This window comes from Hemibagrus wyckioides, linkage group LG26 (genome assembly GCF_019097595.1).
Source record: "Hemibagrus wyckioides isolate EC202008001 linkage group LG26, SWU_Hwy_1.0, whole genome shotgun sequence".
In the NCBI taxonomy this organism is placed as follows: domain Eukaryota; kingdom Metazoa; phylum Chordata; class Actinopteri; order Siluriformes; family Bagridae; genus Hemibagrus; species Hemibagrus wyckioides.
In genome coordinates this window covers 19,113,450-19,141,415 of record NC_080735.1, presented here as the reverse complement: position 1 = coordinate 19,141,415, position 27,966 = coordinate 19,113,450, and the positions used below count along the sequence as shown (strand labels likewise).

At 40.1% G+C, this 27,966-nt stretch overlaps 1 protein-coding gene across 2 annotated transcripts; it reads left to right on the top strand.

Annotated features, from left to right (window-relative positions):
• Window positions 1-3,470: 3,470 nt before the first annotated feature.
• LOC131346905 (GTPase IMAP family member 5-like) lies at window positions 3,471-15,367 on the top strand. Of its 2 annotated transcripts, none has more exons than XM_058380687.1 (7): window positions 3,471-3,730; window positions 4,662-4,817; window positions 5,600-5,689; window positions 11,238-11,354; window positions 11,814-12,174; window positions 12,382-12,463; window positions 12,586-15,367. In XM_058380687.1, exons 2-7 carry the CDS (start codon window positions 4,759-4,761, stop codon window positions 13,434-13,436), a joined length of 1,560 nt encoding a protein of 519 aa, XP_058236670.1. In that variant the 5' UTR covers window positions 3,471-3,730; window positions 4,662-4,758; the 3' UTR covers window positions 13,437-15,367. The 2 variants fall into 2 exon arrangements, with proteins under 2 accessions (XP_058236670.1, XP_058236671.1); XM_058380688.1 differs by having other exon boundaries at window positions 4,632-4,817.
• Window positions 15,368-27,966: the final 12,599 nt, after the last annotated feature.

Genomic DNA, 27,966 nt, shown 5'->3' with positions numbered 1-27,966 from the left:
CCTACCTAAACATTGTAGACCATGAACACCCTTTCATGGAAACAATATTTTCTGATGGCTGTGTCCTCTTTCAGCAGGATAATGCACCATACCACAAAGCAAAAATGGTTCAGGAATGGCTTAATGAGCACAACTACGAGTTTGAGGTGTTGATCTGGCCTCCAAATTCCCCAGATCTCAATCCAATCAAGCATCTGTGGGATGTGCTGAACAAACAAGTGTGATCCATGGAGGGCCCAGCTTGCAACTTAGAAGACTTAAAGGATCTGCTGCTAACATCTTGGTGCCAGATACCACACCACACCTTCAGGGATCTAGTAAAGTCCATGCCTCAATGGATCAGGGCTGTTTTGGCAGCAAAAGGGGGACCAACACAATATTAGGCAGGTGGTCATAATGCTTATGCACATACATACATATAGGCTCAGCAAGTGTCGATCAGCCAGTAGACTCTGGAAAAGAGAGGCAGAAGGAGAACAGCACATTAGTTCCATCCACGTTAGACATCGTTACCGCCTCTCAGCTCTGAACCTGGCCCTCCACTGTGCTCTTCTACCTATGGATGAGTGTTTCAGCGGCACTCCTGATTAGCCCGCAAAGTTTTGGTAGGCTTTTGGTTGCTCTGCCTTGCACTCTGTTTTGGTGTTAGTGACAATGGCCATGGTGCTAAAGAGCCACTTCTCTTTCTGTATCAGCACTTTTAGGGGGCAAGGAGCAGTGTTTCATGGATGGAGAAGAGGATGAAGAGAAGGAGAAGGTCCCATTTCCTCCCTTCCTTGTCTATTACCTTATGCAGCATCCTCTTTAGGGTCTGACTGAACTGCTCCATAAGTCCATAAAGTCTTCAGGTGCTTGACCTGTAAAAGCCGACACAGATCCACCCTCAATCTAGACTCAAAGGGTGTACCTTCTAGATCTATGCCTATCCTCTCAAATGGTACACTGATGATGGTAAAGGAGATAATGGACACTGGCGCTGGCTTCTGGGGGGCCATCTGCTGGCACTGAGGGCAGGCCAAATAATAGGCCAGGACCTCTGCGTGCATCCCGGGCCATGTGAAGTAACACAGACAGCACAGACAGTCTAAGTCCTCCAGGATGGCACATCAATATGATTGGCAGAATGTTTGCTGTGTCTCCCAGCACAGTCTCAAGAGAATGGCGGAGATTCCAGGAGACAGGCAGTTACTCTAGGAGAGCTGGATAGGGCCATAGAAGGTCCTTAACCCATCAGCAGGAGAATATTTGCTCCTTTGTGCAAGAAGGAATGGGATGAGCACTGCCAGAGCCCCACACAATGACCTCCAGCAGACCACTGGTGTGAATGTCTCTGACCAAGGAATCAGACACAGACTTCATGAGGGTGGCCTGAGAGCCCAATATCCTCTAGTGGACCCTGTGCTCACTGCCCAGCAATGTGAACTAGTAACACTGTAAAATGAATTGAGATGTCAGTTTAAATGTCCCTAATGGCAGGAGGTGACCCGGAAGTGTTCAATACTCTAGGGAGGGCTCCCTAAAAAAAATATTGTTAACATTAAAAATATAATCTCTTGTCATACTTTCAAAAGCTTAACACTTTTTCATCATTTGTTATAGTCCCAAGAATGAGGACTTAGGGGGTTAAGGTCGTCTCAGTTTGCTCTGTTTGCTCATACTGCCACACTGCGAAATGAGCCAGATGAATTCTGTTCAAATTTAATGTAAATGTAGATTTTATTTCTGTAGTTCTATTTATTTTGATTTTATTTTCTGTAGATTTTTTCATTTATTAAAACAAAGATATTCAATGAATCAACTGTGTCTTGCTTTTTACCAGTTAAACTCTTCAAGACTACTGAACCACTGTCACTATTTGAGACTGTTGTTCATTTCATTAAATTTCATTTCATTTAAATTTCATTTTACACTCCACAGAAACATAACCATGATGAAGCTGACACTTTTTCTGTAGTAATGAAAGTTACCTGACTGAGAAATCTGAAGTCTCAGAGTTGAAATCAGGTATTAATTGAAATCTCAGAAAACATACTCTAGCCACTCAATTATATTATAACTCTTCATGGCAAGGTCAAATATCTGAAACAAATTATTTGTTTTTTTCAGTAGGTTCCCAGGACACGCCCTACACCAAGAATAAAACTCTAACTAATAATAGATAGGAATGAGTGGGAAAAAAATTCAAAATAAATGTATTTTTTATTTTGGTTTACCCAGATGTTAGAGAGAGTGAAGACTTTTGCTCTCATTTCCATAATATGTAATTGGTTTTCACAGAGTTTAGCACTTTTGAAGTAGGTATGATTTCACAGGTTGCCTGGCAACCTTGCTCAGGAGATGCGTTCTAAGTAAGTACACTATCAGTGTAATAGGATTATGAGCTTTATTCTGTGATCTATAATAAACTTTCATAATTCAATCAAACCTAAGTGATATGTGAGTGATTCACAGAAAGCACAGTTACTGTAAACACCTTCAGATTTCAGGAGCTTTTATTCTACAGAATGGTCATTTTAAACTAAATATAAATAAACTCATTATAAATAAACAAACACACAACACATTCATAGTATCTGTGAGTATTCAGGCTGAATGTTTTTACAATCTTTTACATAAAAACTTTCATAATTCAGTCAAACCGAAATGATGTGTTCACTTAAATTCATGGCATTTCGCAGACACTGTAATGTGTAAACTTACATTTTATCTCATTTATAAAATTGAGCAGTAAAAGGCTTTGTGCACTTGGTGGTAGTGCTGGGATTTGAACTTTTTGGCCTTTTGAGCAGTAGTGATTTTGAACAAGTGTATGAAATACTGGCCCACTGTCAACACCCACTGGGGACATAACTAATAGATAACTAAAAAAAAAAAGTATAAGCTTTAAAATCATCTCTGTTGGCCTTTACTGGGCTTTCAACAATCCTTAAGTCTTAAAAATTCCACAAATAATGTTAACTGTTTTGATTACTGATTGCAAAAAAAATTAATGTAATGCTTTCTTCATAAAAGAAAATAAGGAAAATCACTTCACAAAAAATGGGATAGTAAATTATACAGTCCAAGACAAAGAAAGAGTGACAACAGTTGATAAAGTTTAATGGCTGAAGCACTCTAACACCTTCCTCCATTTACACCATTCTAAACCACTGAGGGTGACACGCCTTTGACCTTTGTCCGTCTCTCCACACTTTGAGGATTTAGTTTTGTAGATATATTATGGTAAGTCTATTCATGAATAAAATAATTACAGTAGTGTACAGTCCACACTCCACAGTTTACAGGTGCAGCAGTCTTTAAGTTATTTATTAGGATTTATCTCACGTTAATTGTCTATAGCTCCTTGTGCACATCTGCTTTTTAAAACAGTGTCTCGTGCACGCTCCCTTTATCTCAAATGGCAACACGTTGCTCTCAGCATATACTTTAACCTGATTGGTCAAATGACAGACCTGCTGCTGAAAGTGCAGCTGAAGCACGCGCTCACTGCATGTTTAACAGAGAAACTGGGCGGAAAGGGAAAGACTTCAGCAAATTACTCCAACACTATAAATAATTATTGGATTTTCAGGTAATCCGTTTACTGGGTTATTTTAAGGAATAAATATTGCTGTGCCACAAAATATCTCTGGAAGGAACACAGGTGCTGTCACGTGACATCAGATACCCGACTATAACGGAAAACGGAAACTCCGACAGTGGAGTGCAAAAGAGCAACACTTTCTAAGAGGTAAATTATCTACTGCTATATTATCTTTATTTGAAGGTGTTTATTTGCACTAGTATTATTTATAGAGTGGTATGTGGCTGTGTAGAAGTTTGGAGTCGCGTCTCTTTCACTGCAGTAAAAGTGTGAAACTTGGCCTCGGTTACTCCAGCAGCACTTCCTGAAAGCACAGTTCCTGTAAACACCTTCAGATTTCAGGAGCTTTTAGACACTTAATCTTAAATGTTTTTACAATCTTTTACATAAAAATGGGCAAAATATTTCAGGTTTAAAGAGACACTATAAATGATTGAACTAAACAAAAATACATTTAATAATAACATCAGTTAAGAATATGTATTATTATTGTTAAATATATTTGCTTGTAATAACATTTTTTTAAAAGTATTGATGGGCAGAGGAAGTGACCCCCCCCATATCATATACATTTTAATACAAGTAACAAGTATCAGTATTTCACTTATCTTACTAGTAAAATAAAAGGGACATTTCAAATTGGTAGACCATCAAACTCCCTTATATCAGTGACCTGCTCTGTGTTCACAATATAAATGAATTAATTTTACTGATTAATTATACCATAGAATTTTAAAGTAACTGCTCTTCAATTTCACTGGATCAATCAATGTAATTTAGCCAGAAGGCTAAATGGATGGCTTATCAATGGATTATCATGTAAATCTGTGTGTGTGTGTGTCTGTGGGTGTATGTGTGTGTGTGTGTGTGTGTGTGTGTATGTGTATGTGTATGTGTATGTGTGTGTGTGTGTGTGTGTGTGTGTATGCCATAACTGCACATTTAGTGAAAGCTGCTGAGTGTTTGTTCTGATTCAGTACACAGTGGTTGTGTCACAGTTCAAAACTGATTTTCAGTTTTTAAAAATCTGTCTGTTTTTATTTTATAGTTTTGTTTATTTAGGTTTTGTTTTCTGTAGTTTTCCTTCCCGTGTCACGAATGTCCCAGAGAAAGACTCACAGATTGACTCTGACAGGGACAGACAGGGAACTAACAGCCAATCAGCAGCATCTGACATGAACATGGAGACAACAGATAATGAACCTAAGAAGCCAGATCATTCCAGTGGTTCAAGGTAAGACTTCTCCTAGGAAAGGGAAGAATGGTAAGAATCTCTGAAAGCTACTGTCTCTATGGCCTAGTCCACAAATACAGGAGTACAAAGGAGTTTTTCCTCCTTCGTTTTTTAAAAAAATCTACATGAAAACGCAAAAACAAGGTCTGAAGCGCTGTCAAGAGCATGCCAAACAGGAGGTGATATAATCTCAACCATAAAGCCATGTTGGCCAATCAGAAGTCAGACATCAGAAGATGTTGGCCGATCTCCAGTTTCACTGTCTACATGATAACACTGCAACTTGGAGTTTTTGAAAAAAAAATGATAACACTGTTAATAATAATGCTCATCTCATTCAAGTGTTTAAAAGCCTGTATTACATTTGTAGGCTTCTGATGAAATGCACATTTTCTATTTTTTTATTTTTATATATTTTTTAAATTATGTATCAGATAAAATATAAATGAGGATCATGTTTTCTAGAAGTGAAATTACAAGTAAACAATTAACAATTTCCAACAGACAAAAAGAAATGAAAATACAAAATAAACTGGTTACTGGTTCTATCTATATTAATTGAGCCAGGAGGCTAAAATAGACATTTTACCATCTAAATCTAGTGTGTGTGTGTGTGTGTGTGTGTGTGACATAAGTGCACATTTAGTGAAAAGTGCTGAGTGTTTGTTCTGATTCAGTCCCACACTGGTTGTGTCACAGTTCAGTGCATCTAAAATAACAAAACGGCTTTTCATCAAAAATTAAAAATCTGTCTATGTTTTTTTCTATTTTGACTCTGACAGGGACAGACAGGAACTCAAGAACCAATCAGCAACATTTGATGATGCAGCAGATTATGAATATAAGCAACCAGATCATTCCATTGGTTCAAGGTAAGACTTCTGCTAGGAAAGGGAAGAATGTAAGTGTGTGTGCGTCTGTGTGTGTGTGTGTATGTGTGTTGTATCTATGATAGTAAGAATGCTGTAACTGCACATTTAGTGAAAATTGTTTATAGGTTTGATTTATTTGTCTGTAACTAATCTTTTAGAAAGTAGCTCATGGTCGGTGCATTTAATCATCTTCTGCACCAAAGACATCCTTCATTCATCACACTTTTTGTTGAGTTTTGTTGTGGTCAGTCACAGGCCCAATTAAAGTCATGTGTCATACATTGTGAAACAAAGTGCAGAAGATGGAAGGCAGGGATGTGAAACATTCACAATAGACCCTGAAGGAAGATCTCAAAACTTCAGAATGAGTTTCTTACTGAAAGTGGTTATTATTCAGCTTTTAGAAAAATGATTTAAATTTGTAAAAATAACAGTCATCATTCAATTCATTCACTTATTCAAGTCTTAGTGCAATATAATAGCATGAAATTGGTATACCTAAAATTTATTAATGATAAATCATCAGATAGCTTAGATGTGTAAAAGGATTTAATGTTTAGAATAAAAAAATATAATCTCTTTTCATACTTTTAAGAGCTTAACACTCTTTTAGAATATGGACTTAGGGGGTTAAGATCGTCTCAGTTTGCTCTGTTTGCTCATACTGCCACACTGTGAAATGAGCCAGATGAATTCTGTTCAAATTTAATGTAAAAGTAGTTTTTTTCTATAGGTTTATGTAAGGACGCACTCGAGGCAGGCGTAGTAGAATCCATATGCAGATCTTTATTCACAAAAAAGGCAGGCAAGAATCGGAATCGATATGGCTAAGCGAAAGGGTCAAAAACCGGAAAATCAATAACTAGCGAACAGAAACCAAAACCGCAAAACCGAGACTCGTAGAAAAACAGTAACAGGCAAAGATCATACACGTAGCAGGCAATCAGGAACAATAAACAATGCTTGGTACGTAATCCACTAGAGAGAACAATACTTCGCAGGGAACAATAGGCAGCGTGCTGCTTAAATACCCGAGTAAGACAGGAAGTGAGTTCGCAAATGTCAATATTCAGGTGATGGCTCCCTCTGGCACTCTGGTTCTGCAAGCATCGTTACAGAACCCCCCCCTCTAGGAACACCTCCAGGTGTTTGTTGACGCGGGCGCCCCCGTGGACGAGGAGCAGGTCGATTCAGGAAGCTCAGATGGAATTCCTCAGTGAGCGAGGGGTCGAGAATGTCCTGTGCATTAACACAACAACGTTCCTCTGGGCCGTAACCCTCCCAATCCACCAGATACTGAAGGCGGCCACCTCGACGACGGGAATTCAGAATGGTGCACACCTGGTAGGCAAGGGAGCCATCAATGTCCAGTGGTGGGGGTGGTTCAGTGATAGCGGGGCCGGTGGTCTGAGGCTCGTGGAAGGGCTTGAGTAAAGACACATGGAAGGTAGGCGAGATACGATACTGGAAACTCAAGGCGGAAAGAAACTGGATTAACTTGGCGTAGAATTTTAAACGGGCCAACAAACTTGGGGCTTAACTTATGACAAGGAAGTTTCAGTTTTATATTCCTAGTAGAAAGCCACACCTTCTGACCCATTTGGTAAGCTGGGTGGGGACGCCGACGCCGGTTAGCTTGGATCTCTTGTCGTCGGATCGCCCTCTGGAGACGAACATGGGCTCTTTCCCAGACCTCCTGACTACGTCTTGACCAGTCCTCAACTGTAGGCACATCTGAGGGTTCCCCGGACCAAGGAAAGAGCAGAGGTTGATAGCCCAATACACATTGGAAGGGAGTTAAGCCGGTCGAGGAGTGGCGCAACGAGTTTTGGGCATACTCGGCCCAGGGGAGAAATTCACTCATGGCTGCAGTATGTTCTTAGGAATCTCCCAATTTCTTGATTAAGCCGCTCCGCTTGGCCATTGGACTGGGGGTGATACCCAGAGCTGAGGCTGACATTGATCCCGAGTTGTTTGCAAAACTCCGACCACACACAAAATGTGAACTGTGGGCCGCGATCAGAAACAAATGTCCTCGGGTAAGCCATAGTGACGGAAGATGTTTTGGAAAATGGCTGTGGCTGTTTCCATGGCAGTAGGCAGACCTTTCATGGGGATTAACTTGCAGGACTTGGAAAATCGGTCGATTACAACCATGACTGTGGTGAAACCTTCAGAGACAGGGAGGTCTGTGAGAAAGTCTACTGAGATGTAAGACCAGGGTCGGCGTGGAACTGGCAGTGGTTGAAGTAGACCTTCTGGTAGCTGACAGCTCGTTCGGGATTGTGCGCAGACCGAGCAGGAACGGATAAACTCCTCGACATCGTGGTTGAGAGATGGCCACCAGAATCTTTGTCGTACCAGCTGAATGGTTCTACGGGTGACGGGGTGACCTGAACTCAGGCTCTCATGGGTCCATCGTAATACTTTGGAAACCTGTGGGTACATAAACTTTGGTCGGTGGACATGTTGGGGGAGGAGCCTCTGTCGATTAAGCCCGTTCGATTTCACTCATCAGGTCCCACTGCACAGGAGCTACTTGGACAGATGGTGGAAGGATAGGCTCTGGGCTGGATGGTGGCTCCAGGGTTTCATGGATTCGAGACAGGGCATCTGCTTTCCCATTCTTAGACCCAGGGCGGTAGGAGACTGAAAACTTGAATCGTGTAAAGAATAGAGCCCACCTAGCTTGCCGTGGGTTGAGACGCTTGGCTTCCCAAAGATAGGCCAGATTTCTGTGATCGGTAAGGACCAGGAACGGGTGGCGGGCCCCTTCGAGCCAGTGCCTCCATTCTTCCAGGGCAGCCTTTATCGATAGTAGTTCCCGGTTCCCTACGTCATAGTTAATTTCGGCTGGTGTGAGCTTTCGGGAGAAAAAAAGCACAAGGATGCAGTTTTCCGGACTCAGGTTGACGTTGAGAAAGCACAGCCCCTGTCCCACAGCTCGAAGCGTCCACCTCCACTACGAACGGCAGCTCAGGGTTAGGATGACAGAGTATCGGAACGGAAGAAAAACTTTAAGTTTCTGAAAAGCAGTTTCTGAAAAGCAGTTTTCTAAGTTTCTGAAAAGCAGCTCTGGCATGATCAGTCCACTTTAATTTCTTGGGTTTGTCTTTCAGCAGTCAAGTCATTGGGCTAGCAATGGTACTGTAGTTCCTGATGAATCTCCTGTAAAAGTTCGCAAATCCGAGGAAGAGTTTCAAACCCTTGATGGAGGTAGGTTCGGGCCAGGATGTAATGGCGGACACTTTCGATTGATCCATTTCCACTCCTTCATGCGAGATTACATATCCTAGAAATGTTACTGTGGAACGATGAAACTCACATTTCTCCAGTTTCACATAGAGATTGTGGTTGGTGAGGCGTTGGAGGACAGTACGAACATGAGAAACATGTTGATGTAGGCTGGCGGAATATATGAGGATGTCATCTATGTAAGCAATGACGAATTTGTTTAGCATATCCCTGAACACTTCATTGATAAGTGACTGGAAGACGGCGGGGGCGTTCGTGAGTCCATATGGCATGACCAGATGCTCATAATGTCCATGTGTTGTGTGAAACGCCATCTTCCATTCGTCGCCCTCCTTTATCCGGATGAGATTGTAGGCACTGCGCAACTGTTCGAGGGCTGCGGGAACCAGGGGAAGAGGGTAAGGATACGGGACTGTGATTGCGTTCAGGCCTCGGAAGTCAATCCTTCTTTTCTACGAAGAAGAACCCTGCTGCCGCTGGTGAGGTAGACGGGCGGATGTATCCAGCTGCAACAGCTTCCTCAATATATTCCTCCATAGCAAGCTTTTCAGGAAGTGACAGGTGGTAAATACGATTCGAAGAAGGTCAATGGCACAGTCCCAGGGTTGATGTGTGGGTAATCTGGCAGCCTTTTCTTTACTGAAGACCTCTTCGAAATCTTGGTATTCTTTAGGGAGTGTGACTTGGAGCGATGATTCGGGCCTTTGATAGACATGGAAAGGCATGGACGGGTAATTGGGTTGGAAAAACAGTTCTCTAGGGAAAAGGTAGACCACTTTTTTAATTCCCCCTCCTTCCATGAAATGTCCGGGTCATGAAGTTGAAGCCAGGGAAGGCCTAGGACGACAGGGTTTGATGGTGAGGAAATAACGAAAAATCTCAGTCTTTCTCTGTGAAATAATCCGATCTGAACCTCCATGAGAGGTGTGTGGTGAGTAAGAAGGCCCTCCCCAATGGGCTGATCATTTATGGCAGTGACTTAACGGCGGAGTGCATGGGATAGTAGATAGGCCGAGCTCACGGACCAGGTTGCTGTCTATCAGGTTCACTGCTGATCCGGAGTCAACCAGCGCTGTGACGAAAAAATGAGAGTCATTGTGAAGGACGTAGGCAGGAAGAGAAACCTTAGAAACCAGCTTCACGACTCCTCTCTGGGATGTGGCAGGCTTCCCTGGGCATTGGAAGACTCTGTGACCTGGTTGTCCACAGTAGAAGCACAGCTGCATCTGCACACGGCGTTTGCGCTCCACCTCAGAAACACGAGACCTCCCCAGTTGCATAGGCTCGGTGACTTCCTCCTTCTGGCTGTGGTATTCCATAGTGCCACGTGGTGAGGAACGAGGTGTGGGGGTGCGAGTACGATGCTGACGCCGCAGGTTGTCAAGGCGAATAGCAGTGGATATGTACTGGGAGAGAGTAACATCAGTGTCTCTGCACGCCATTTCTGCCTTCAGCTCTCTAGTAAGTCCTTCCCGAAACACCGCTATAAATGCCGCCATCAAACTTTTCTGGCAGCGCGAAGCGTGGAAATTCACTGCGCGGAGGCGGAACTGGAGCTGCGGCGGGAGATTGTCGTTGTCGTAGCAGCGCGTTGGTGGCTTTTAACGCCTCCACCTGGTCCTGGTAGAACCGGATCATATGTCTTTGGCGAACTAAGGTTGCACGAGGATCCGCTGGATTCTCTGATAGCGAAGTATTCTGTAAGGACGCACTCAAGGCAGGTGTAGTAGAATCCATATGCAGATCTTTATTCACAAAAACAGCAGGCAAGAATCGGAATCGATATGGCTAAGCGAAAGGGTCAAAAACCGGAAAATCACTAACTAGTGAACATAAACCAAAACTGGTTTATGACCAAGACTAGTAGACAAACAGTAACAGGCAAAGATCATACACGTAGCAGGCAATCAGGAACAATAAACAAGGCTTGGTACGTAATCCACTAGAGAGAACAATACTTCGCAGTGAACAATAGGCAGCGTGCTGCTTAAATACCCGAGTAAGACAGGAAGTGAGTTCGCAAATGTCAATATTCGGGTGATGGCTCCCTCTGGCGCTCTGGTTCTGCAAGCATCGTTACATTTTATTTATTTTGATTTTATTTTCTGTAGATTTTCTGACCATGTCTCAGAGAAAGATTCAAACTGACTCTGACACCGTTTTCAGATTCTTGGTGCATAACACAGCTAGGACAAAGGGGTCAGGAAAACTCTGAACAAATTCAGACATAACTGCATGAAATGTATTCTTACATATGTGAACATAAACATTTTCATTTTTGTAAATCAAATAGACAGGGACTCCGCCAATCAACAAGAGGGCAGTCTTACATGAGCATGGAGACAACAGATAATGAATCTATGGACCAGTGGCCCAATTTTAGGAAAGAAGATCGTTCCTATGGTTCAAGGTAAGACTTCTGCTAGGAAAGTGAAGAATGGTAAAAATCTCTGAATGCTATCAGCCGAGCTGTTTTTGTAAAATTTTATTGTTTTGTTTTTCAAATGAGGTTTTCAGGTGGTGTTCTGTTTCTGATTGGGTGTCTGTTGCTAAGCAACTAGCTGTAACTTTCTAACACCACATTGTTTCACACTGTACACCACTGAAGTGTGGAGTTAACACTGCATTATGTACATATGTTGTATGTATATGCTAAAAACATCTCAGAATTATTTCTGGTTATACTAATCACATTCAAGTGGTTAAAAGCCCACATTAAAATTTTAGGCTTCTGATGAATGTCTTTGAAAATTCACATATAAACTTTTACAGACACGTCACTTGCTTTTTATGTATCAGTTTAAATATAAAACAAGTTAACGTATAGTCAGAGTGGAATTACAAGTTAACATTTAACAATTTTCAACAGGGAAAAAGAAATGAGGATACAAAAGAAACAAGAAGAAGGAGTGGAGAAGAAAAACATGTCTGATAAGTTAAAGGAAATGACACAGAAGAAAAGAAGACTTGAGAGATGGTTAGAGGAGGCCAGTGAAAAGAAATCTCAAAGAGAACTGCAACTTGAGAGATTGTTAGAGGAGGCCAGTGAAAAGAAATCTCAAAGAGAACTGCAACTTGAGAGACTGTTAGAGGAGGCCAGTGAAAAGAAATCTCAAAGAGAACTGCAACTTGAGAGACTGTTAGAGGAGGCCAGTGAAAAGAAATCTCAAAGAGAACTGCAACTTGAGAGACTGTTAGAGGAGGCAAACCATATGAACAGGAAATTAAAGGTTAGTATCATTTTATAGAAAACATTTTAACAATCGTACTGTCGCACAATGTTAAAGTGTAGAATTCAGTGTTTACATTTTGTTTAGCTCACAGTTCAGAATGTCCTCACTAAATATACCTGTCTAAACCTAACTGTCTCTTAAAGGATTGGTTTAAAAAATATCATTGCCTCCAAACACAGTTTTGTCTATTTTTCTGTTTTGTAGAACAACATTTATTCTCTCATTTGGCTGACCTCCATGCTGGTTCTGGTTCCACTGGGTATTGGATTACACTTCGGTTTCAAAGGTAAATGCTGATCAAACTACAGCTACCAAATATCAAATCCAATATTCCCACTAAAGTTAAAGACCATTGCAGAAGACCCCTGTATTATCCATATTATCTGCTTGGTTTTATCTGCTTTTTAGAACATGAGGTGAATCATCCTGAGCTTCGACTGATGTTAGTGGGGAAAACTGGAGCAGGAAAGAGTGCATCAGGAAACACCATCCTGCGTGAAGAGGCCTTCAGAGTCGAGGCGTCTCCTGCATCTGTGACCGCAAACTGTAAAGTGAAGAACAAAATCCTGGATGGAAAAAACATCACCATAATTGACACTCCTGGTGTCATGGACACGTGGTTAATATCGGACCAAAAGGCCCACGATGCACATGATTGTATCTCCATGTTTTCTCCCAAACCACATGTGTTCCTGCTGGTTATCAGACTGGGAAGATTCACGGGGGAGGAAAACAACGCTGTGAAGTGGGTTCAGGAGAACTTTGGAGAAGAAGCTCTGAATTTCACCATGATTCTGTTCACTGGTGGAGATCTGCTGGAAGGGAAGCCAGTGGAGAAGTTTATCAGTAATAGTTATGATCTCCAGAATCTTGTAGACACCTGCAAAGGTAGATATCATGTTTTTAACAACTATGATCAAAGTAACCACACACAAGTCACAGAGTTGTTGGAAAAGATCAATGTAATGCTACACTTGAACATGGGTTACTTTTACACACAAGAGCGGAGTGACTATAAGAGCAAAGAGATAGAAATCAGACAGGAAGAGGAATTTAAGAGAAAAACTATGGAAGAAGAAATGCAAATGGAGGAGAGGAGGGAGATAAATGAGATGGCAATGAAACTGAGAGACGAGCAGCACAAGAACAAAAATATGAAGGCAGAGTTAGAAGATGCATATCAGACATCTTTCTGGTTCAAAGTCTCAACTGGCTTGCTCATACTAACACTGATCATTGTGGTTTGTACAAAGAGATAAACTAGCACTAGAATTGGGGGATTTTCACAACAAATCAGGCCAGGGCTTAAAATGACATTTTTTGTTATCTTTAAAACTAACAGCAAATTGAAGTTCAGATCCAGGTCTTCTGATTTTTTTAAATATCTTATTCATGTTCTTACTTAGAATAGTCTTACAAATTATAATAATGATTCACAGTATACAAAATTTGTGTAAAGTTTTGACAGTTGTGTTAGAGTGCTGTTAGCATTTGTGGCTAAAATTAAAACATTTGATCATAAATACACTATAAATGCACTGTAAATCAAAATATCAGAGCTGATGCACATAATATCTGAAATATTAATATATATATCTGACATATCTGAAACTATTAATTCGTACAAATTACAAAATTGTTCAGTCAGTTCCAGATTAATTGGTACCCATTAAAAGACAAGACAAAAATGCTAAATGTTACAAGCAATGAGGCAGTGAGAGCTGTGTTAGAGAAGCCTCTGTACAGAGACCACAGGGCAGACCCAGGAGCTGCTGGAGATATTAGATTTCACAGATGGACTCTCAAGTTGTGCAAAAGAAAACCCTATCATCCAGAGACAGCAAGTCTCCTTGTCCAAGTCTCCAAATCCTGACAATTCCACAGCAAAAACAGGCCATACTCTCAGGGATGCTCTCTCTCCCCTATCAGTCACAGCAACAACATCCAATCAAAATTATGTCTGAAATCATGTATGAAATCTGTGAAGGCATGTATGCAGAATATGGGTGTATAGCACTTAGAATATGTTTGCATTTATTCATTTAGCAGATTGTTTTATCCACAGTGTCTTACAAATGGGTAAATACAAGCTAAGCCATATATCAAGCAGAGGACAATACAAATAGTGTAACCATACCAGATTTTTAACTGAGAGCTAGAGGAGCAAAGTGTAATGTGTAAGAGCTACTGTAGGTACATGCAGGGTTGTTTGTTTGTTTGTTTGTTTGTTTGTTTGTTTGTTTGTTCCCTTTGGCACTTTACCCAACACTACAAGGGGCATCCTGGGTCCTCTTACCCGTTTTCCAAACTTACGGACCACAATTAAAGGGCAACAGTATGTTCCCCTAATGAGTAATCTATCGTGATCTGAGTATAGATCAGATAAGCGGTACAGACAATGAAAAAAAGATTTGAGGTTAAACAAAATGCTTAAACATAATATTGTGTTTCCGTGTGTAAAAAAAAATTAAAAAAATAAAAAATCAGCGGTGGACAGTAAAGAAGTACATTTACTTGAGTACTGTACTTAAGTACACTTTTTGAGTATCTGTACTTTACTTGAGTATTATTTTTTCTGGATACTTTTTACTTTAACTTCACTACATTTGAAAGACAAATACTCTACTTTTACTCCACTACATTTCTTTCCAGGTCATTGAGTAGAAAGTAGTTACATTAATCATAGGATGGATTTTTTTCACTCTTGTAGCGTCACGTGTTGTAAAGTTCAGTGGTTTTCCATAATTTTTTTTAACTCAATTTCTCAATTGATCAGTTGCTGACAAAATGGATGAAGATATGATTTGTATATTATACACCACCAACGCATTGGTAATGATGTTAGTTAACACACAAAAACGTATGCTGTGTCCAAATCCTCATACGATGTGTCCTAAATAGTATTCAAAAATAGAATTAGTATGCCCCAAATCGTAGTATACTGAAAAGAGTATTCCAAAAATTCCTGGATGGTCTACTACTTCCTGTAGAAATTCAAAGTGCAGAACAATGCACACTCTAATGGGTAATATTGCCCACAACGCATTGCACACAGGAGGGAGGAACCTGGACAGTGGTGTAAATGCATATTAAAACGGTGTAAATGAATTGTGGAAATATATATAACTCTTTGTTAAAGCAGTGTTGCTGTTGGGTGGTTGTACAGCTACAGTTGTGTAGCTGGGTTTTAAAGCAGGTTATTTCTGACCAGTCTTCATTTACAGACCATTTGATTGAAATGTGCATGAGTGGATACACATAGATGTGTACAGGTACATCTCAAAATTTAGAATATAATGAAAAAGGTCAATATTTTTTGTCACTCAGTTCAGAAAGTGAAACCCATATATTATATAGATTCATTACACACAGAGTGAAATATTTCAAGCCTTTATTTCTTGAAATTGTGATGATTATGGCTTACAGATAAGGAAAACCCAAAATTCTGTGTCTCAGAGAATTAGAATATTGTGAAAAAGTTCAATACTGGAAAGTCGTGGTGTCACACCCTAATCAGCTAATTACCTCAAAACACCTGCAAAGGTTTCCTGAGCTTTTAAATGGTCTCTCAGTCTGGGTCAGTAGGCTACACAATCATGGGGAAGACTGCTGACTTGACAGTTGTCCAGAAGACAGTCACTGACACCCTCCACAAGGAGGGTAAGCCACAAAAGGTCATTGCTAAAGAAGCTGGTTGTTCACAGAGTGCTGTATCCAAGCATATTTATAGAAAGTTGAGTGGAAGGAAAAAGTGTGGTAGGAGAAGGTGCACCAGCAAAAGGGATAACCGCAGTCTTGAGAGGATTGTCAGGCAAAATCCATTCAAGAATTTGGGGGAGCTTCAGACGAATCCTAGACATGGCCTACAAATGTTGCATTCCTCGTGTCAAGCCACTCCTGAACCAGAGACAACGTCAGAAGCATCTTACCTGGGCTGTGGAGAAAAAGAACTGGACTGTTGCTCAGTGGTCCAAAGTCCTCTTTTCAGATGAAAGTAAGTTTTGCATTTCATTTGGAAATCAAGGTCCCAGAGTCTGGAGTAAGAGTGGAGAGGCACAGAATCCATGTTGCTTGAAGTCCAGTGTGAAGTGTCCATAGTCAGTGATTTGGGCTGCCATGTCATCTGCTGGTGTTGGTCCACTGTGTCTTCTGAAGTCCACAGTCAATGCAGCCATCTACCAGGAAATCTTAGAGCACTTCATGCTTCCTTCTGCTGACGAGCTTTATGGAGATGCTGATTTCATTTTCCAGCAGGACTTGGCACCTGCCCACACTGCTAAAGGTACCAAAAGCTGGTTCAATGACCATGGTGTTACTGTGCTTGACTGGCCAGCAAACTCGCCTGACCTGAACCCCATAGAGAATCTATGTCACGCCGCATTGATGCAAAAGGAGGCCCAACCAAGTATTGAGTGCATAGAAACGAACATACTTTTCAGAAGTCTGACATTTCTCTTTGAAATATCCTTTTTTTTATTGATCTTATGTAATTCTAATTTTCTGAGACACAGAATTTTGGGTTTTCCTTATCTGTAAGCCATAATCATCACAATTTCAAGAAATAAAGGCTTGAAATATTTCACTCTGTGTGATGAATCTATATAATATATGGGCTTCACTTTCTGAACTGAGTGATAAAAAATATCGACCTTTTTCATGATATTCTAATTTTTTGAGATGTACCTGTACTTTTTTGTTGGGGGTGGTAGGAGTGTGAAATTAAAAATGAAAATGATTATACCTGTCTTTTTTGTCAATTCAGTTGTTTAATTTTGTGGAATAAAATTCCAAACTAAATAAGCCAATCAAGCAGACTAGATGAATGCAGATAAGAGATTTTATTTTGTAATCAGCGCTGACACAAGAATTGAGATGCTCACGCATGAACGCCCCAACAACCTCCTCCCGGGAAACTCCAACTACAGCCCTTATATACATTTCCCTTATCTTTCCAATGCAACACGTCACTGGTTCTTTGCCAAGACAATCCCACCCATTTTTCTTTTTTGGACCTTTTAGGTTCTTTTTTACACCATTATCTTTGAATTTACAACTTTTCGAATACCATTATAATTAAATTTTCCTAAATCATTATATTAAAAATTGGGCGCTTCCGCCCCCACCAGTGGGATTGTCTTCGACCTCACTCTCTCCAACACCTCATTCTTCCTCAGGAGACAGCATGGGTAAGTTCTCAGTCCTTCAGGGGCCAACACCCTTTCTTTTATTTTTCTACATTACACTCTACACTTCACGGCTTTTCTGATTTATCCGCTGTCTTCTACGTATGTACTCTAAATATTTCGCCTGGTACCACCATTGCCATCCAGCACGCGCTGCGTTTACTTCATGATGAGATCACTGCCGCTCAAGGTACCAGTGGAGGGAAGATTGGCCATGATAATCTAGGGTACGTCTCTGCCATTGATTGGTCCAAGTTTGGAAAGCCTGGTACCGCAGAGAAGGCCTGCCAGACTGACATCATCGATACAACTGTTTGTTCTCCAAAGCCCTTGCAGCCTGTGTGCAAGGCCCGTGACAGAGCAACATGCCGCGTTAAACCCTATATTGTTCTCAAGCTCAAACGACCTTACCTGAGAACTCACTCCTGCTGTCCCCTGATTATTTCACACTACATCAAACACACACCTCATACATATATCCTCATTTACAAAATTATCTCCCACAATTTCTATAGGTTTTGTAACATTCTAAAAGCTCAATTCCTACAAACTACAAACTGGTCAGTATATTCACTAGGTTGCTACAAAAGGTACTGTAAGTATTGCATACAACAATGCAACAATAATAAAACAATGCGTTGACATTTACTTTTGATACTTAAGTACTTTTAAAAACAAGTACTTCTGTACTTTTACTTAAGTAAAAATCTGTCTTTACAACTTTTACTTGTAAAGGAGTAATGTTTGACCGGTAGTATTTGTACTTTCACTCAAGTAAGGAAGTTGTGTACTTCGTCCACCTCTGTAAAAAATAATACAAAGAACAAAGATGTACACAGTACCTGCAAAACAGATAAACTCAAACGCAGTCAATAATGCATGCCCAAACCAAAACATACATGGATCCTAATGTTTTGTTTAGACACTAACCTATCTATAGGGCCCTTCTAAAGAAATTTAAACTAACCTGGCACTTAAGTCTATCAGAGAACACTAATTATCATATACAGATGTGGCATTAAAAAATGCGCGCTTTTTCCCACGGCATGCCGCGATTCCGCTCGCAGTGTGCCGCAAGATTCACAGAATCTCCACCAGGTGGCACATGGTACAACTCTGGCCAGAGCACATTATACAGTATAATCACTCAAATGTTGCTATGTAGTCTTCATACTATTGTTAAATACGATTGTAATTTATCACGTTACATTAAAAAGTGTCCAATAAATTTGTTAACTGCAATGTAATGTAGTGATTTTGAGAAAACATCCACAATAAATTCTGAAAGAAATAGACACAGTTCTTATACTATAAAGTATATATACTTTAATACATGTATAATAATATTTACATTTTAAATGAATGTGTATAAATTTACCCGTGATTGTGTGAGTGTAAAGCTGCGAAGTATTTTAACTTTTTTTTTTAAATTACCGTATTAGCATCTCTGAAAGCTATTTAGCTTTTTTTCCTCAGACAGCACCTATTAACACCAAATGCGTACGGGCTGATTGTAAAAAAACAAAAAACAAAAAAAAAACAGGATATCTAGATCTAGACTACATTCCATTTTTTTATTTAACATGTTCACTGTAGCTATATTTCATATTTAGATATGTTTTAGACAAAAATATGAACATGACACGATTGCAGATAAGGATCAAACGATCCTTATCGAGTCTATCGAGTCTTTATTAAGAATAAAGTATTTACTGGGTAGGGTTAGGGGTCGGTAAGGGAAAGCTTTTATTGTCCCAATACTGTAGCATCCATGTAATAATTTTACTAAATGTTATTTTATTAAAATTTATACTCTAAGTGGCCTTATAGTTTTTCATCAAATAAATGTGAATAGGTGTGGATAGGTCTTTGCTTACAGACATTAAACAGGTTTCCCTGACAGAAGTTTTGCATTTCTTAAAAATCAGCTAATAAAAGATATCAAATCAAAAACTTGCACCGACCCTTAAGCAACAAAAGTCAGCGGACGCACATCTGCTTGTTTGGTCCGGCGAGCTTCAGAGCGCACGAGTTTACAGGACTGTACATAGCAGCGGGCTGCGGGAGGGAGATGCCGCAGTGATTATTAAACAGAGACCATGTTCAGATAGATAGATATATTTCATATTTAGAAGTGTTTTAGAGAATATATACTGTAAATATGTCATAAGATAATATATGTGCTACAGTAACGATCAAACGCGTATGATGTAAAAACTATTAATAACTGAGCCATAAAAATGTTAGAGCCATTTGGCCAGTCCATAAACAAATTTTTACATATTGCTATAATATTATAACAATGGCTTAAAATAGCTTTTAGGCACAATAGGTTTTATCCATTACACTCAAAAACAAGTGCGTAAGTAGAAGAATCTTAAGATTTTTTTTTAAACGTGTCCTGATGGAGGCAGGGCAACGCGCTCTTCCCGCTTCCATCACACGCAATAAAACCTCACACCATGAAGTGATGACATTGAAAACTCACAGCTGAAAATGTTAAATATGAATTCCACACGTTTACTTTCTTTGTTACTTGTTTTAATCTGCTTCTGAGAGAAATTCAGTGGCCAAGCACATCATTTAATGTGTTTGACTTCATGCAGCACTTCGCAGACCGATCGGTTTATGACATCAAAGTAGCTACTGCAAGAACAGACTGTTCGCCAGTTGCTCTCCGCAGCGCCACGTTATGTACGATTTCAATGTACATGAAATACGACTGCCACCTACTGGTCTCGTCTTTCCTGCGCAAGAGCATCACTCGCAGTTACGCACAATGCCATGAGTCATCATGGGATTCCTGTCCCTCTGACACGTATTCTTAAATGCCACATCTGTACGTTGCAGGCCTGAGATGAAGCTTGTGAGCAGTGAGGCCTTAAACTAAAATGGCCACTTCACGTAAGTCACGTAAATAAACAAAAATCGGAACAACTCACTCACATTAGTTTGATAAAATCACAAAGTATCCTTGAGAGTCTCTGGTCTCTTTACTGCAAACTCACGTATCACACACCTTGGTGCAATACCCCCTGAAGCTCCTCGGGCCACCTGACGCTTAGCTAGCAATGAAATGTACCAAAACATTTGAATGTGATACCGCCAATACAATCCACTGCTAATTAGCTTGTGGCTAACTCTGTTTACAGTTCCATGCACTGCAACTTAACCTAGTCCACTCCATAACAGTCCTCACATTATTTTGTCTGTCCTTGCGGACACGAAACTAGGTTATCTCTGGGACAACAAAGAAAACCTTCATAAAAGGTATCACTTTCTCTGATAATCCTTTTAGACTTGGTCCTTTCGGTCCTCCGTGAACAGCAGGAGCAGGAAAAAAACCAACCACAACGAAAAAAACGTTCTACTCATGCATCGGGTCTTACATCCCGTCAATAACCTTTTACCCCATTCAGTACTGGTTGATATTAGTCACGTGAAAAGTTGTTTTCATACACGCTCACCAATTTTTACACATGAGCATCATTATGTTACACTTCTTTTAACTTACAGGTAAAACAGAACATTGATAATCACATTGTCACGTCCGGGGCCATGGTGTTGTGTGGACATGCCTGCACGCCGTGGAGATAGAGACCCAAATATTTTTTATTACATAAAGACAAGACATCATCACTGTGAAAGACCATGAACATGGGACCAGGCAAAGGACAACAACATTAATGTTAGAAAACGTAAAGGGATTTTTTTTAGTTTTAGTTTTTTTTTTTTTTTTATTATTCATTAATATGAATACTTCAAATTAATAAACTGTGTCCTGCTTTTACCACTTAAACTCTTCAAAACTACTGAATCACTGTCACTGGTCAAGAATGTTGTGATATGACCATGATCTTTAATAAACTTTCATAATTCTATCAAACCTAAATGATGTGTTCACAAATGGTATTTTGCAGAAACTGTCATCCAGAGCAATTTACATATTATCTCAATTATACAGCTAAGCAGTTAAGGGCTTTGTAGTCCAACAGCTTAACCACTGAGTTAATTGATTACAAAAGTAATGCAAAGCTTTCTTCATGAAAGAAAATATGAAAAATTGATTCCATGCACAAAAAATGGGACGGTAAATTATATAATCCAAGACAAAAAAAAAGTGACAACAGTTGAGAAAGTTCAAAGGCTGAAGCATTCTAACACCTTCCTCTTTTTAAACCATTGTAAATAACTGAGGGTGACACACCTTTGACCTTTGTCCGTCTCTCCAAACTTTTGTTTTGTAGATATATTTCTGTAGGTCTATAAAAGAATAAAACAATTAAAGTAGCATACAGGACACACTCCAAAGCAAACTGAAAAGAGAAACACAAACAAAAACTTTCTCTGAAGTGAAAAGTATGAAAATATAAAAGATGACTGTATTGGATTTGATTCTACTAGTTTATTCTATAGGACTTATTTATTAGGACTTATCTGACTTTAGTCATTTGTAGCTCCTTGTGCATGAACATTTGCTTTTTAAAATTAAACAGTGTCTCATGCACACTCCCTTTATTCAATCTCACATGGCAACACGTTGCTCTCAGTATATACTTTAATCTGATTGGTCAAATGACAGATAGCACTAACATTGTGGAACCAATCAGAAACTGCAGCTGAAGCACGCACTTACTGCATGTTTAATACACAAACTGTCCTGAAGCAAGAGCTGTTACTGTTTAGTTGAGAAAACAAACAAATGATTCTTGCATGAAACAACAAATCTCAAAAAATGACAATAATTATTGGGTTTTCAGGTAATCTGTTTATCTTTTTAGAATATGTTTTGCTGTACCTCAAAATGTCCAAAGACATGCTTCTAGGCTGATTGGAGTCTCTAAATTGCCCGTAGTGTGATTGCTTGAGTGAATGAGTGTGTGTATGCCCTGCGATGGGTTGGCACTCCGTCCAGGGTGTATCATGCCTTGATGCCCGATGACGCCTGAGATAGGCACAGGCTCCCCGTGACCTGAGTATAGATCGGATAAGCGGTATAGACAATGAAATGAAATTATATAATTATATATATTAATATTCATTGTTGAATACTTTGTTAAAATTTGTAGATTTGTTTAGTTGTAAGTCCTGTGTATCTGGCTTGTGTTTATTGGGTTAAATATTGACACAGGAGGGATAGTGATATGATCTGATAGTGGAGTGTAAAACACTTTCTACCAGGTAATTTTCTACCACTATATTAGCCTATATTTTAAGGATTTAATGCATTGCCTTATCTATAGTGTGTTTGGTGGCTGTGTAAAAGTTTGTAGTCGCATCTCCAAATTTGGAAAAGAAAGAAAAGAAAAGAAAAGAAAAGAAAAGAAAAGAAAAGAAAAGAAAAGAAAAGAAAAGAAAAGAAAAGAAAAGAAAAGAAAAGAAAAGAAAAGAAAAGAAAAGAAAAGAAAAGAAAAGAAAAGAAAGCACAGTTCAATTAAACACATTTAGGTTTCAGGGGCTTTTAGACACTTCCTACAGAGTTAAATTTTAAATCTTCTTCTTTCAGCTTTTCCCTTCAGGGGTGGCCACAGCAAATTATCGATCTCCACCTATTCTGCATCCTCAACACACCCACTAGCTTCATATCCTCATTTATTACATCCATATACCTCCTCTTTGGCCTTTCTCTTTGCCTCCTGCCTGCCTATACTCACTCTCCCTCCTCTGAACATGTCCAAACCATCTTAATCTGTTCTCCCTAACTTTGTCCCCCAAACATCCAACATGAGCTGTCCCTCTGATGTACTCGTTCCGAATCCTGTCCAACCGTGTCACTCACAAAGAGAACCTCAACATCTTCAGCTCTGCTACCTCCAGCTCTGACTCCTGTCTCTTCCTCAGTTACACTGTCCTGTACACCTTCCCCTTGATTCTTGCCGATATTTCTCTATCACACAGAACTCCTGACACCTTTCTCCACCCATTCCAACCTGCCTACACTCGCTTCTTTACCTCTTTCCCACACTCTCCATTACTCTGGACTGTTGACCCCAAGTACTTAAACTCCTGTACCTTCTTCACCTCTTCACCCTGTAATCTTACTGTTCCACTTCCCTCCCTGTCATTCACACACATGTACTCAGTCTTACTACAACTGTGTTTCATTCCTCTTCTCTCTAGTGCAAACCTCCACCTCTCCTTGTTTTCCTCCACCTGCTCTCTGCTCTCACTACAGATCACAATGTCATCTGCAAACAGCATTGTCCAAGGAGACTCCTGTCTGACCTCCTCTGACAACTTGTCCATCACCATAGCAAACAGGAAGGGGCTCAGAGCCGATCCCTGAAGCAGTCCCACCTCTACTTTGAACTCCTCTGTCTGCCCTACAGCACACCTCACCACTGTCCTGCTCCTCTTGTACATGTCCTGCACCACTCTGACATACACTATATTGCCAAAAGTATTTGCTCACCTTCCTTGACTCGCATATGAACTTAAGTGACATCCCATTCCTAATCCATCACCATCACTTGGTGATGTTTTTGAGCTAATCTGAAGGCCACATGAAAGAGGATAAGACAGATTAGAAATAAATTCGTTTTACTTATTTCTGTTGCATTAGTATAAACTGTAATAATGTACATATTGCTTATTATATGTAACAATTGTGTTTTCAGCTCTTGGAGGCGAGGCAAAGTGTACTGGCTGCAGACGAAGTGGACTTCTGGAGGGGAATCACCGCTGACATGTCAGATGAAGAAGACGGTGCCGTTGATGGAGTCTCGGGGTGGATTATGAGGCCTCCATCAATCCGCAGCCAGGAGCTCATCAATCTGTGTGTTAAGCTGCAGGCGAGACTAGAAGCCAGTTCAAAATATGCAGCACTGCATCACCGGTGTCTGTGAACTGGGCTGCCGTCTAACAGAACGGCATCGCATACCTATGACCCCCAGGCAGCAAAAAGACATTTGATGCCAAACCTGTGCCATGACAGTAATCTCCAGCTACTTTTTGTGTATTTATATTTCATATGTCTATTTAATAAAACTCTTACATTTAATCAACATGTCTCTCCCAAATGTCTGTTTTCCTAATATTTACTATTAGCCTTTATGTCACCTATATTGTTATAATATATCTTTAACAATTTTTATAGATTAATATAATAAATAAATATAAATAAAAATTTATATATATATATATATATATATATATATATATATATATATATATATATATATATATATATATATATAGACAAGAGAAAAGGGAGGGGTTTACTCAAAATATATCAGTATTATAATTGCCCAGACTGACCAATAGCAACACATGTCTCAGCCAATCACAGGTGATCTTTCTGTTTTGAAAATTGTGCTTTCATCCACTAGGTACTGTACAGCATTCAAGGTGGTTTAATTCATATGCTAATTCGCATTTCGCACCTGGTACCTCCACACACCTCCCTCCCCATACACCCCATGGTATGATAATGACTGTTTCTGTCACTCACGAACGGGAACTTCCCAGGCTGTGAATTGTCGATAACTGCCGGTGGTTAGAGAAGTCATCAGGCATTCATGGGGACGAAAATCTGCCTTTTCATGCAGTGACTGCTGTAGATAACCAGCCAATCTCTGGAGGCTTCATCATTCACCAGACCACTCGATCACCATTCGATTATTTCACACAGAGAAACTGTCATTGTACATTATATCATAGCTTTCAAAACCCCATTATCCTGGGATTTCCCTGGCTATGTCTACACAGCCCTATCACTCGCACCTGCCTTATAACCAGTGTGGAAACACTAGAAAGTGATTGACCACTGACAATACCTTCGACCTTTGACCTTCGAGAGGTTTTCAGAAAGGAAAAGGCCACCAAGCTTTCCCACCCCACTGCCTATGGGACTGCGCCATACACCTGTTCCCAAAAGCCAGGCCACCCAAAGACAGAGTATACCTGCTGTCTCCACCGGAAAGGCAAGCTATGGATGAATATATAGAGGAGGCTCTTGCAATGGGCTATATTCGACCCTCCACATCCCAGGCTGCATCTAGTTTTTTCTTCAGGGAGTAATATCTCAAAAAATTAGAATATCGAAGAAACATTCATTTTTTCCCACAATTTAATTAAAACATTGAAACTCTCATATAGTTTAGATTTATTACACATGAACTGAAATATTTCAAGCCTTTATTCTTTTAAGGGTGATTATTATGGCTCACAACTCAAATAAAAAATCTCAAAATATTAGAATATTTCATAAGATAATCAAAGAAATGATTTCTAATACAGAAAAGTCAAACTTCTGAGTAAAGTAAGTTCATTTATGCACTTAATATTTGGTTGGGGCTCCTTTTGCACAAATTACTGCGTCAGTGCGGCATGGCATTGAGGTGATCAGCCTGTGGTACTGCTCAGGTGTAATGGAAGGTTAGGTTGCTTTGGTAGCGGCCTTCAGCACACCTGTTTTGCAAAGTCTGGTGTCTCTCATCTTCTTCTTGACAATACATAGATTCTCTATAGGGTTAAGGTCAGGTGAATTGGCCAACTAGTCAAGCACAGTAATATCAAGTTCAGCAAACCAGATCCAAGTAGTTTTGGCACTGTGGGCAGGGGCCAAGTCCTGCTGGAAAAGGAAATCAGCATCTCCATAAAGCTTTACAGCAAATGGACAGCAAACTTGCCTTCATTTGAAAAGCAAAGGAGGTGGGGTATGTATGTTTTATGTTCAGTAACTCTTGGTGTGACTGAGGAAACATACACAACATCAGGACCTTCTGGAATACCTGTGAGTTCACAGGAGTTGTTACTACAGCTGTGTACATATCCCCCAAAGTCTGACACAGAGCACACACTCAAAGAACTGTATGAGCATATAAGTAAGCAGAAAACAGCACAGGCCATGTTTATTGTAACTGGGGACTCAAAGACAACAAGGACAACGACTCCAAAATACTTTCAACAATACTCTCCCTTCCGGGATGGCTACAAATCCCTCCCCTGCCCACCTTTCAGCAAATCAGATCACCTCTCTGTGCTGCTTCTGGCTGCTTGCAGGCAGAAACTGAAAAAGGAAGCTCCCACCCTAAGACGAGTCAGTGCTGGTCGGACCAGTCAGATTCTGTGCTGCAGGACTGTTTTGACCACATGGACTGGGAAATGTTCCGGTCAGCCTCAGATGGAAAAATCAAGGTCTATTCAGATACTGTAACGTGTTTTTTCAGGAAATACATCGAAGAACGTCCTCCAACCAAAAACCGTGGGTCAACAACGAGGTTTGCGCAGCTTTAAAAGCACGAGTATGTGCTTTTAAATCCGGAATAGGAGGAGTACAAACAAACCAGCTATGCCCTCCATAAAACCATCAAAGATGCCAAACATCAGTACAGGAACAGAATGGTGAACAGTGTAGTACCAACAACACAAGAAGTATGTGGCAAGGAATGAACACCATCACAGATTTCAAGGTGAAAAAACACTCTGCTACAAACATCACTACCTCTCTACCGGATGAGCTAAATAGATTCTACGCTTGCTTCAAAGTAAACAACACCCATCTAACAGAGAGAGCTCCTGCTGCTGAACCTACAGAGGTTAGTATACTCTCTGTCTCTGTAGCAGATGCAACCCGATCCCTCAGATAGGTTAATACCAAAGAAAACCAAAGTCACATGCCTAAATGACTGGCACCCTGTTGCTCTAATGCCCATTATCAGCAAGTGCTTTGAAAGACTGGTCAGACACTACATCTGCTCTGTGCTGCCTGCCTCACTAGATCTTCTTCAGTTCACATACCATACCAACCGCTACATGATGAAGTCAATACACCTGCATTGTGGAGAGCATCCTGCCTGGCTGCATCACCACCTGGTATGGCAACTGCACCACTCTTAATCGCAGAGCACTGCAGAGAGTGGTCCGAACATTCTGCCCATGTACATGTCTTTCAAGCTGCTACGCACATTACTTTGTGACACTGTGCATTTTTTTTTTTTTTTTTGAAAAAAAAAAACAAAACACATATAGCTGATGCAGTACATAGTGAAATGATACAACGTTGTTTCCAGGACCTGGTGCTACATAAACATAAAACAAACACAAACAAACAACAACACAGAGCTAGGACAGAAGTTTGTCTTAGCCACGTAAAGTGCACATTGTGCAGCTAGGTGCAAACAGAGCATAGACAAGACAGTGCAAAGAAAAAAAATAATAATAATAAATACAAGAAAGACAACACAAAAACACAGGACACTTAGCACCGAAAAAGAAACAAAAAGAACATGTGTAATGGAATATAAGTGAAATAAAATAAGATAAAATGAAATGATGTAAAAAAAAAAATAGCAGCAGTTGAGGTAGTGCAAATAGAAATAAACAAATATAACTATAGCAGCAGATGACAGGTTGAGGTAGTGCAATAAGTAATGAACAATATAAATTTTGTGTGTATGCATCCACAGTATTATGCATATAATATTACGCAGATGCAGCGTGCGGTGTAAATGTCCACGATAGAGGGAAGAGAGACTCCGATGATCTTCTCAGCTGTCCTCACTATCCTCTGCAGGGTCTTGTGATCTGAGACGGTGCAGTTCCCAAACCAGGCAGTGATGCAGATGCTCAGGATGCTCTCGATGGTCCCTCTGCAGAACACAGT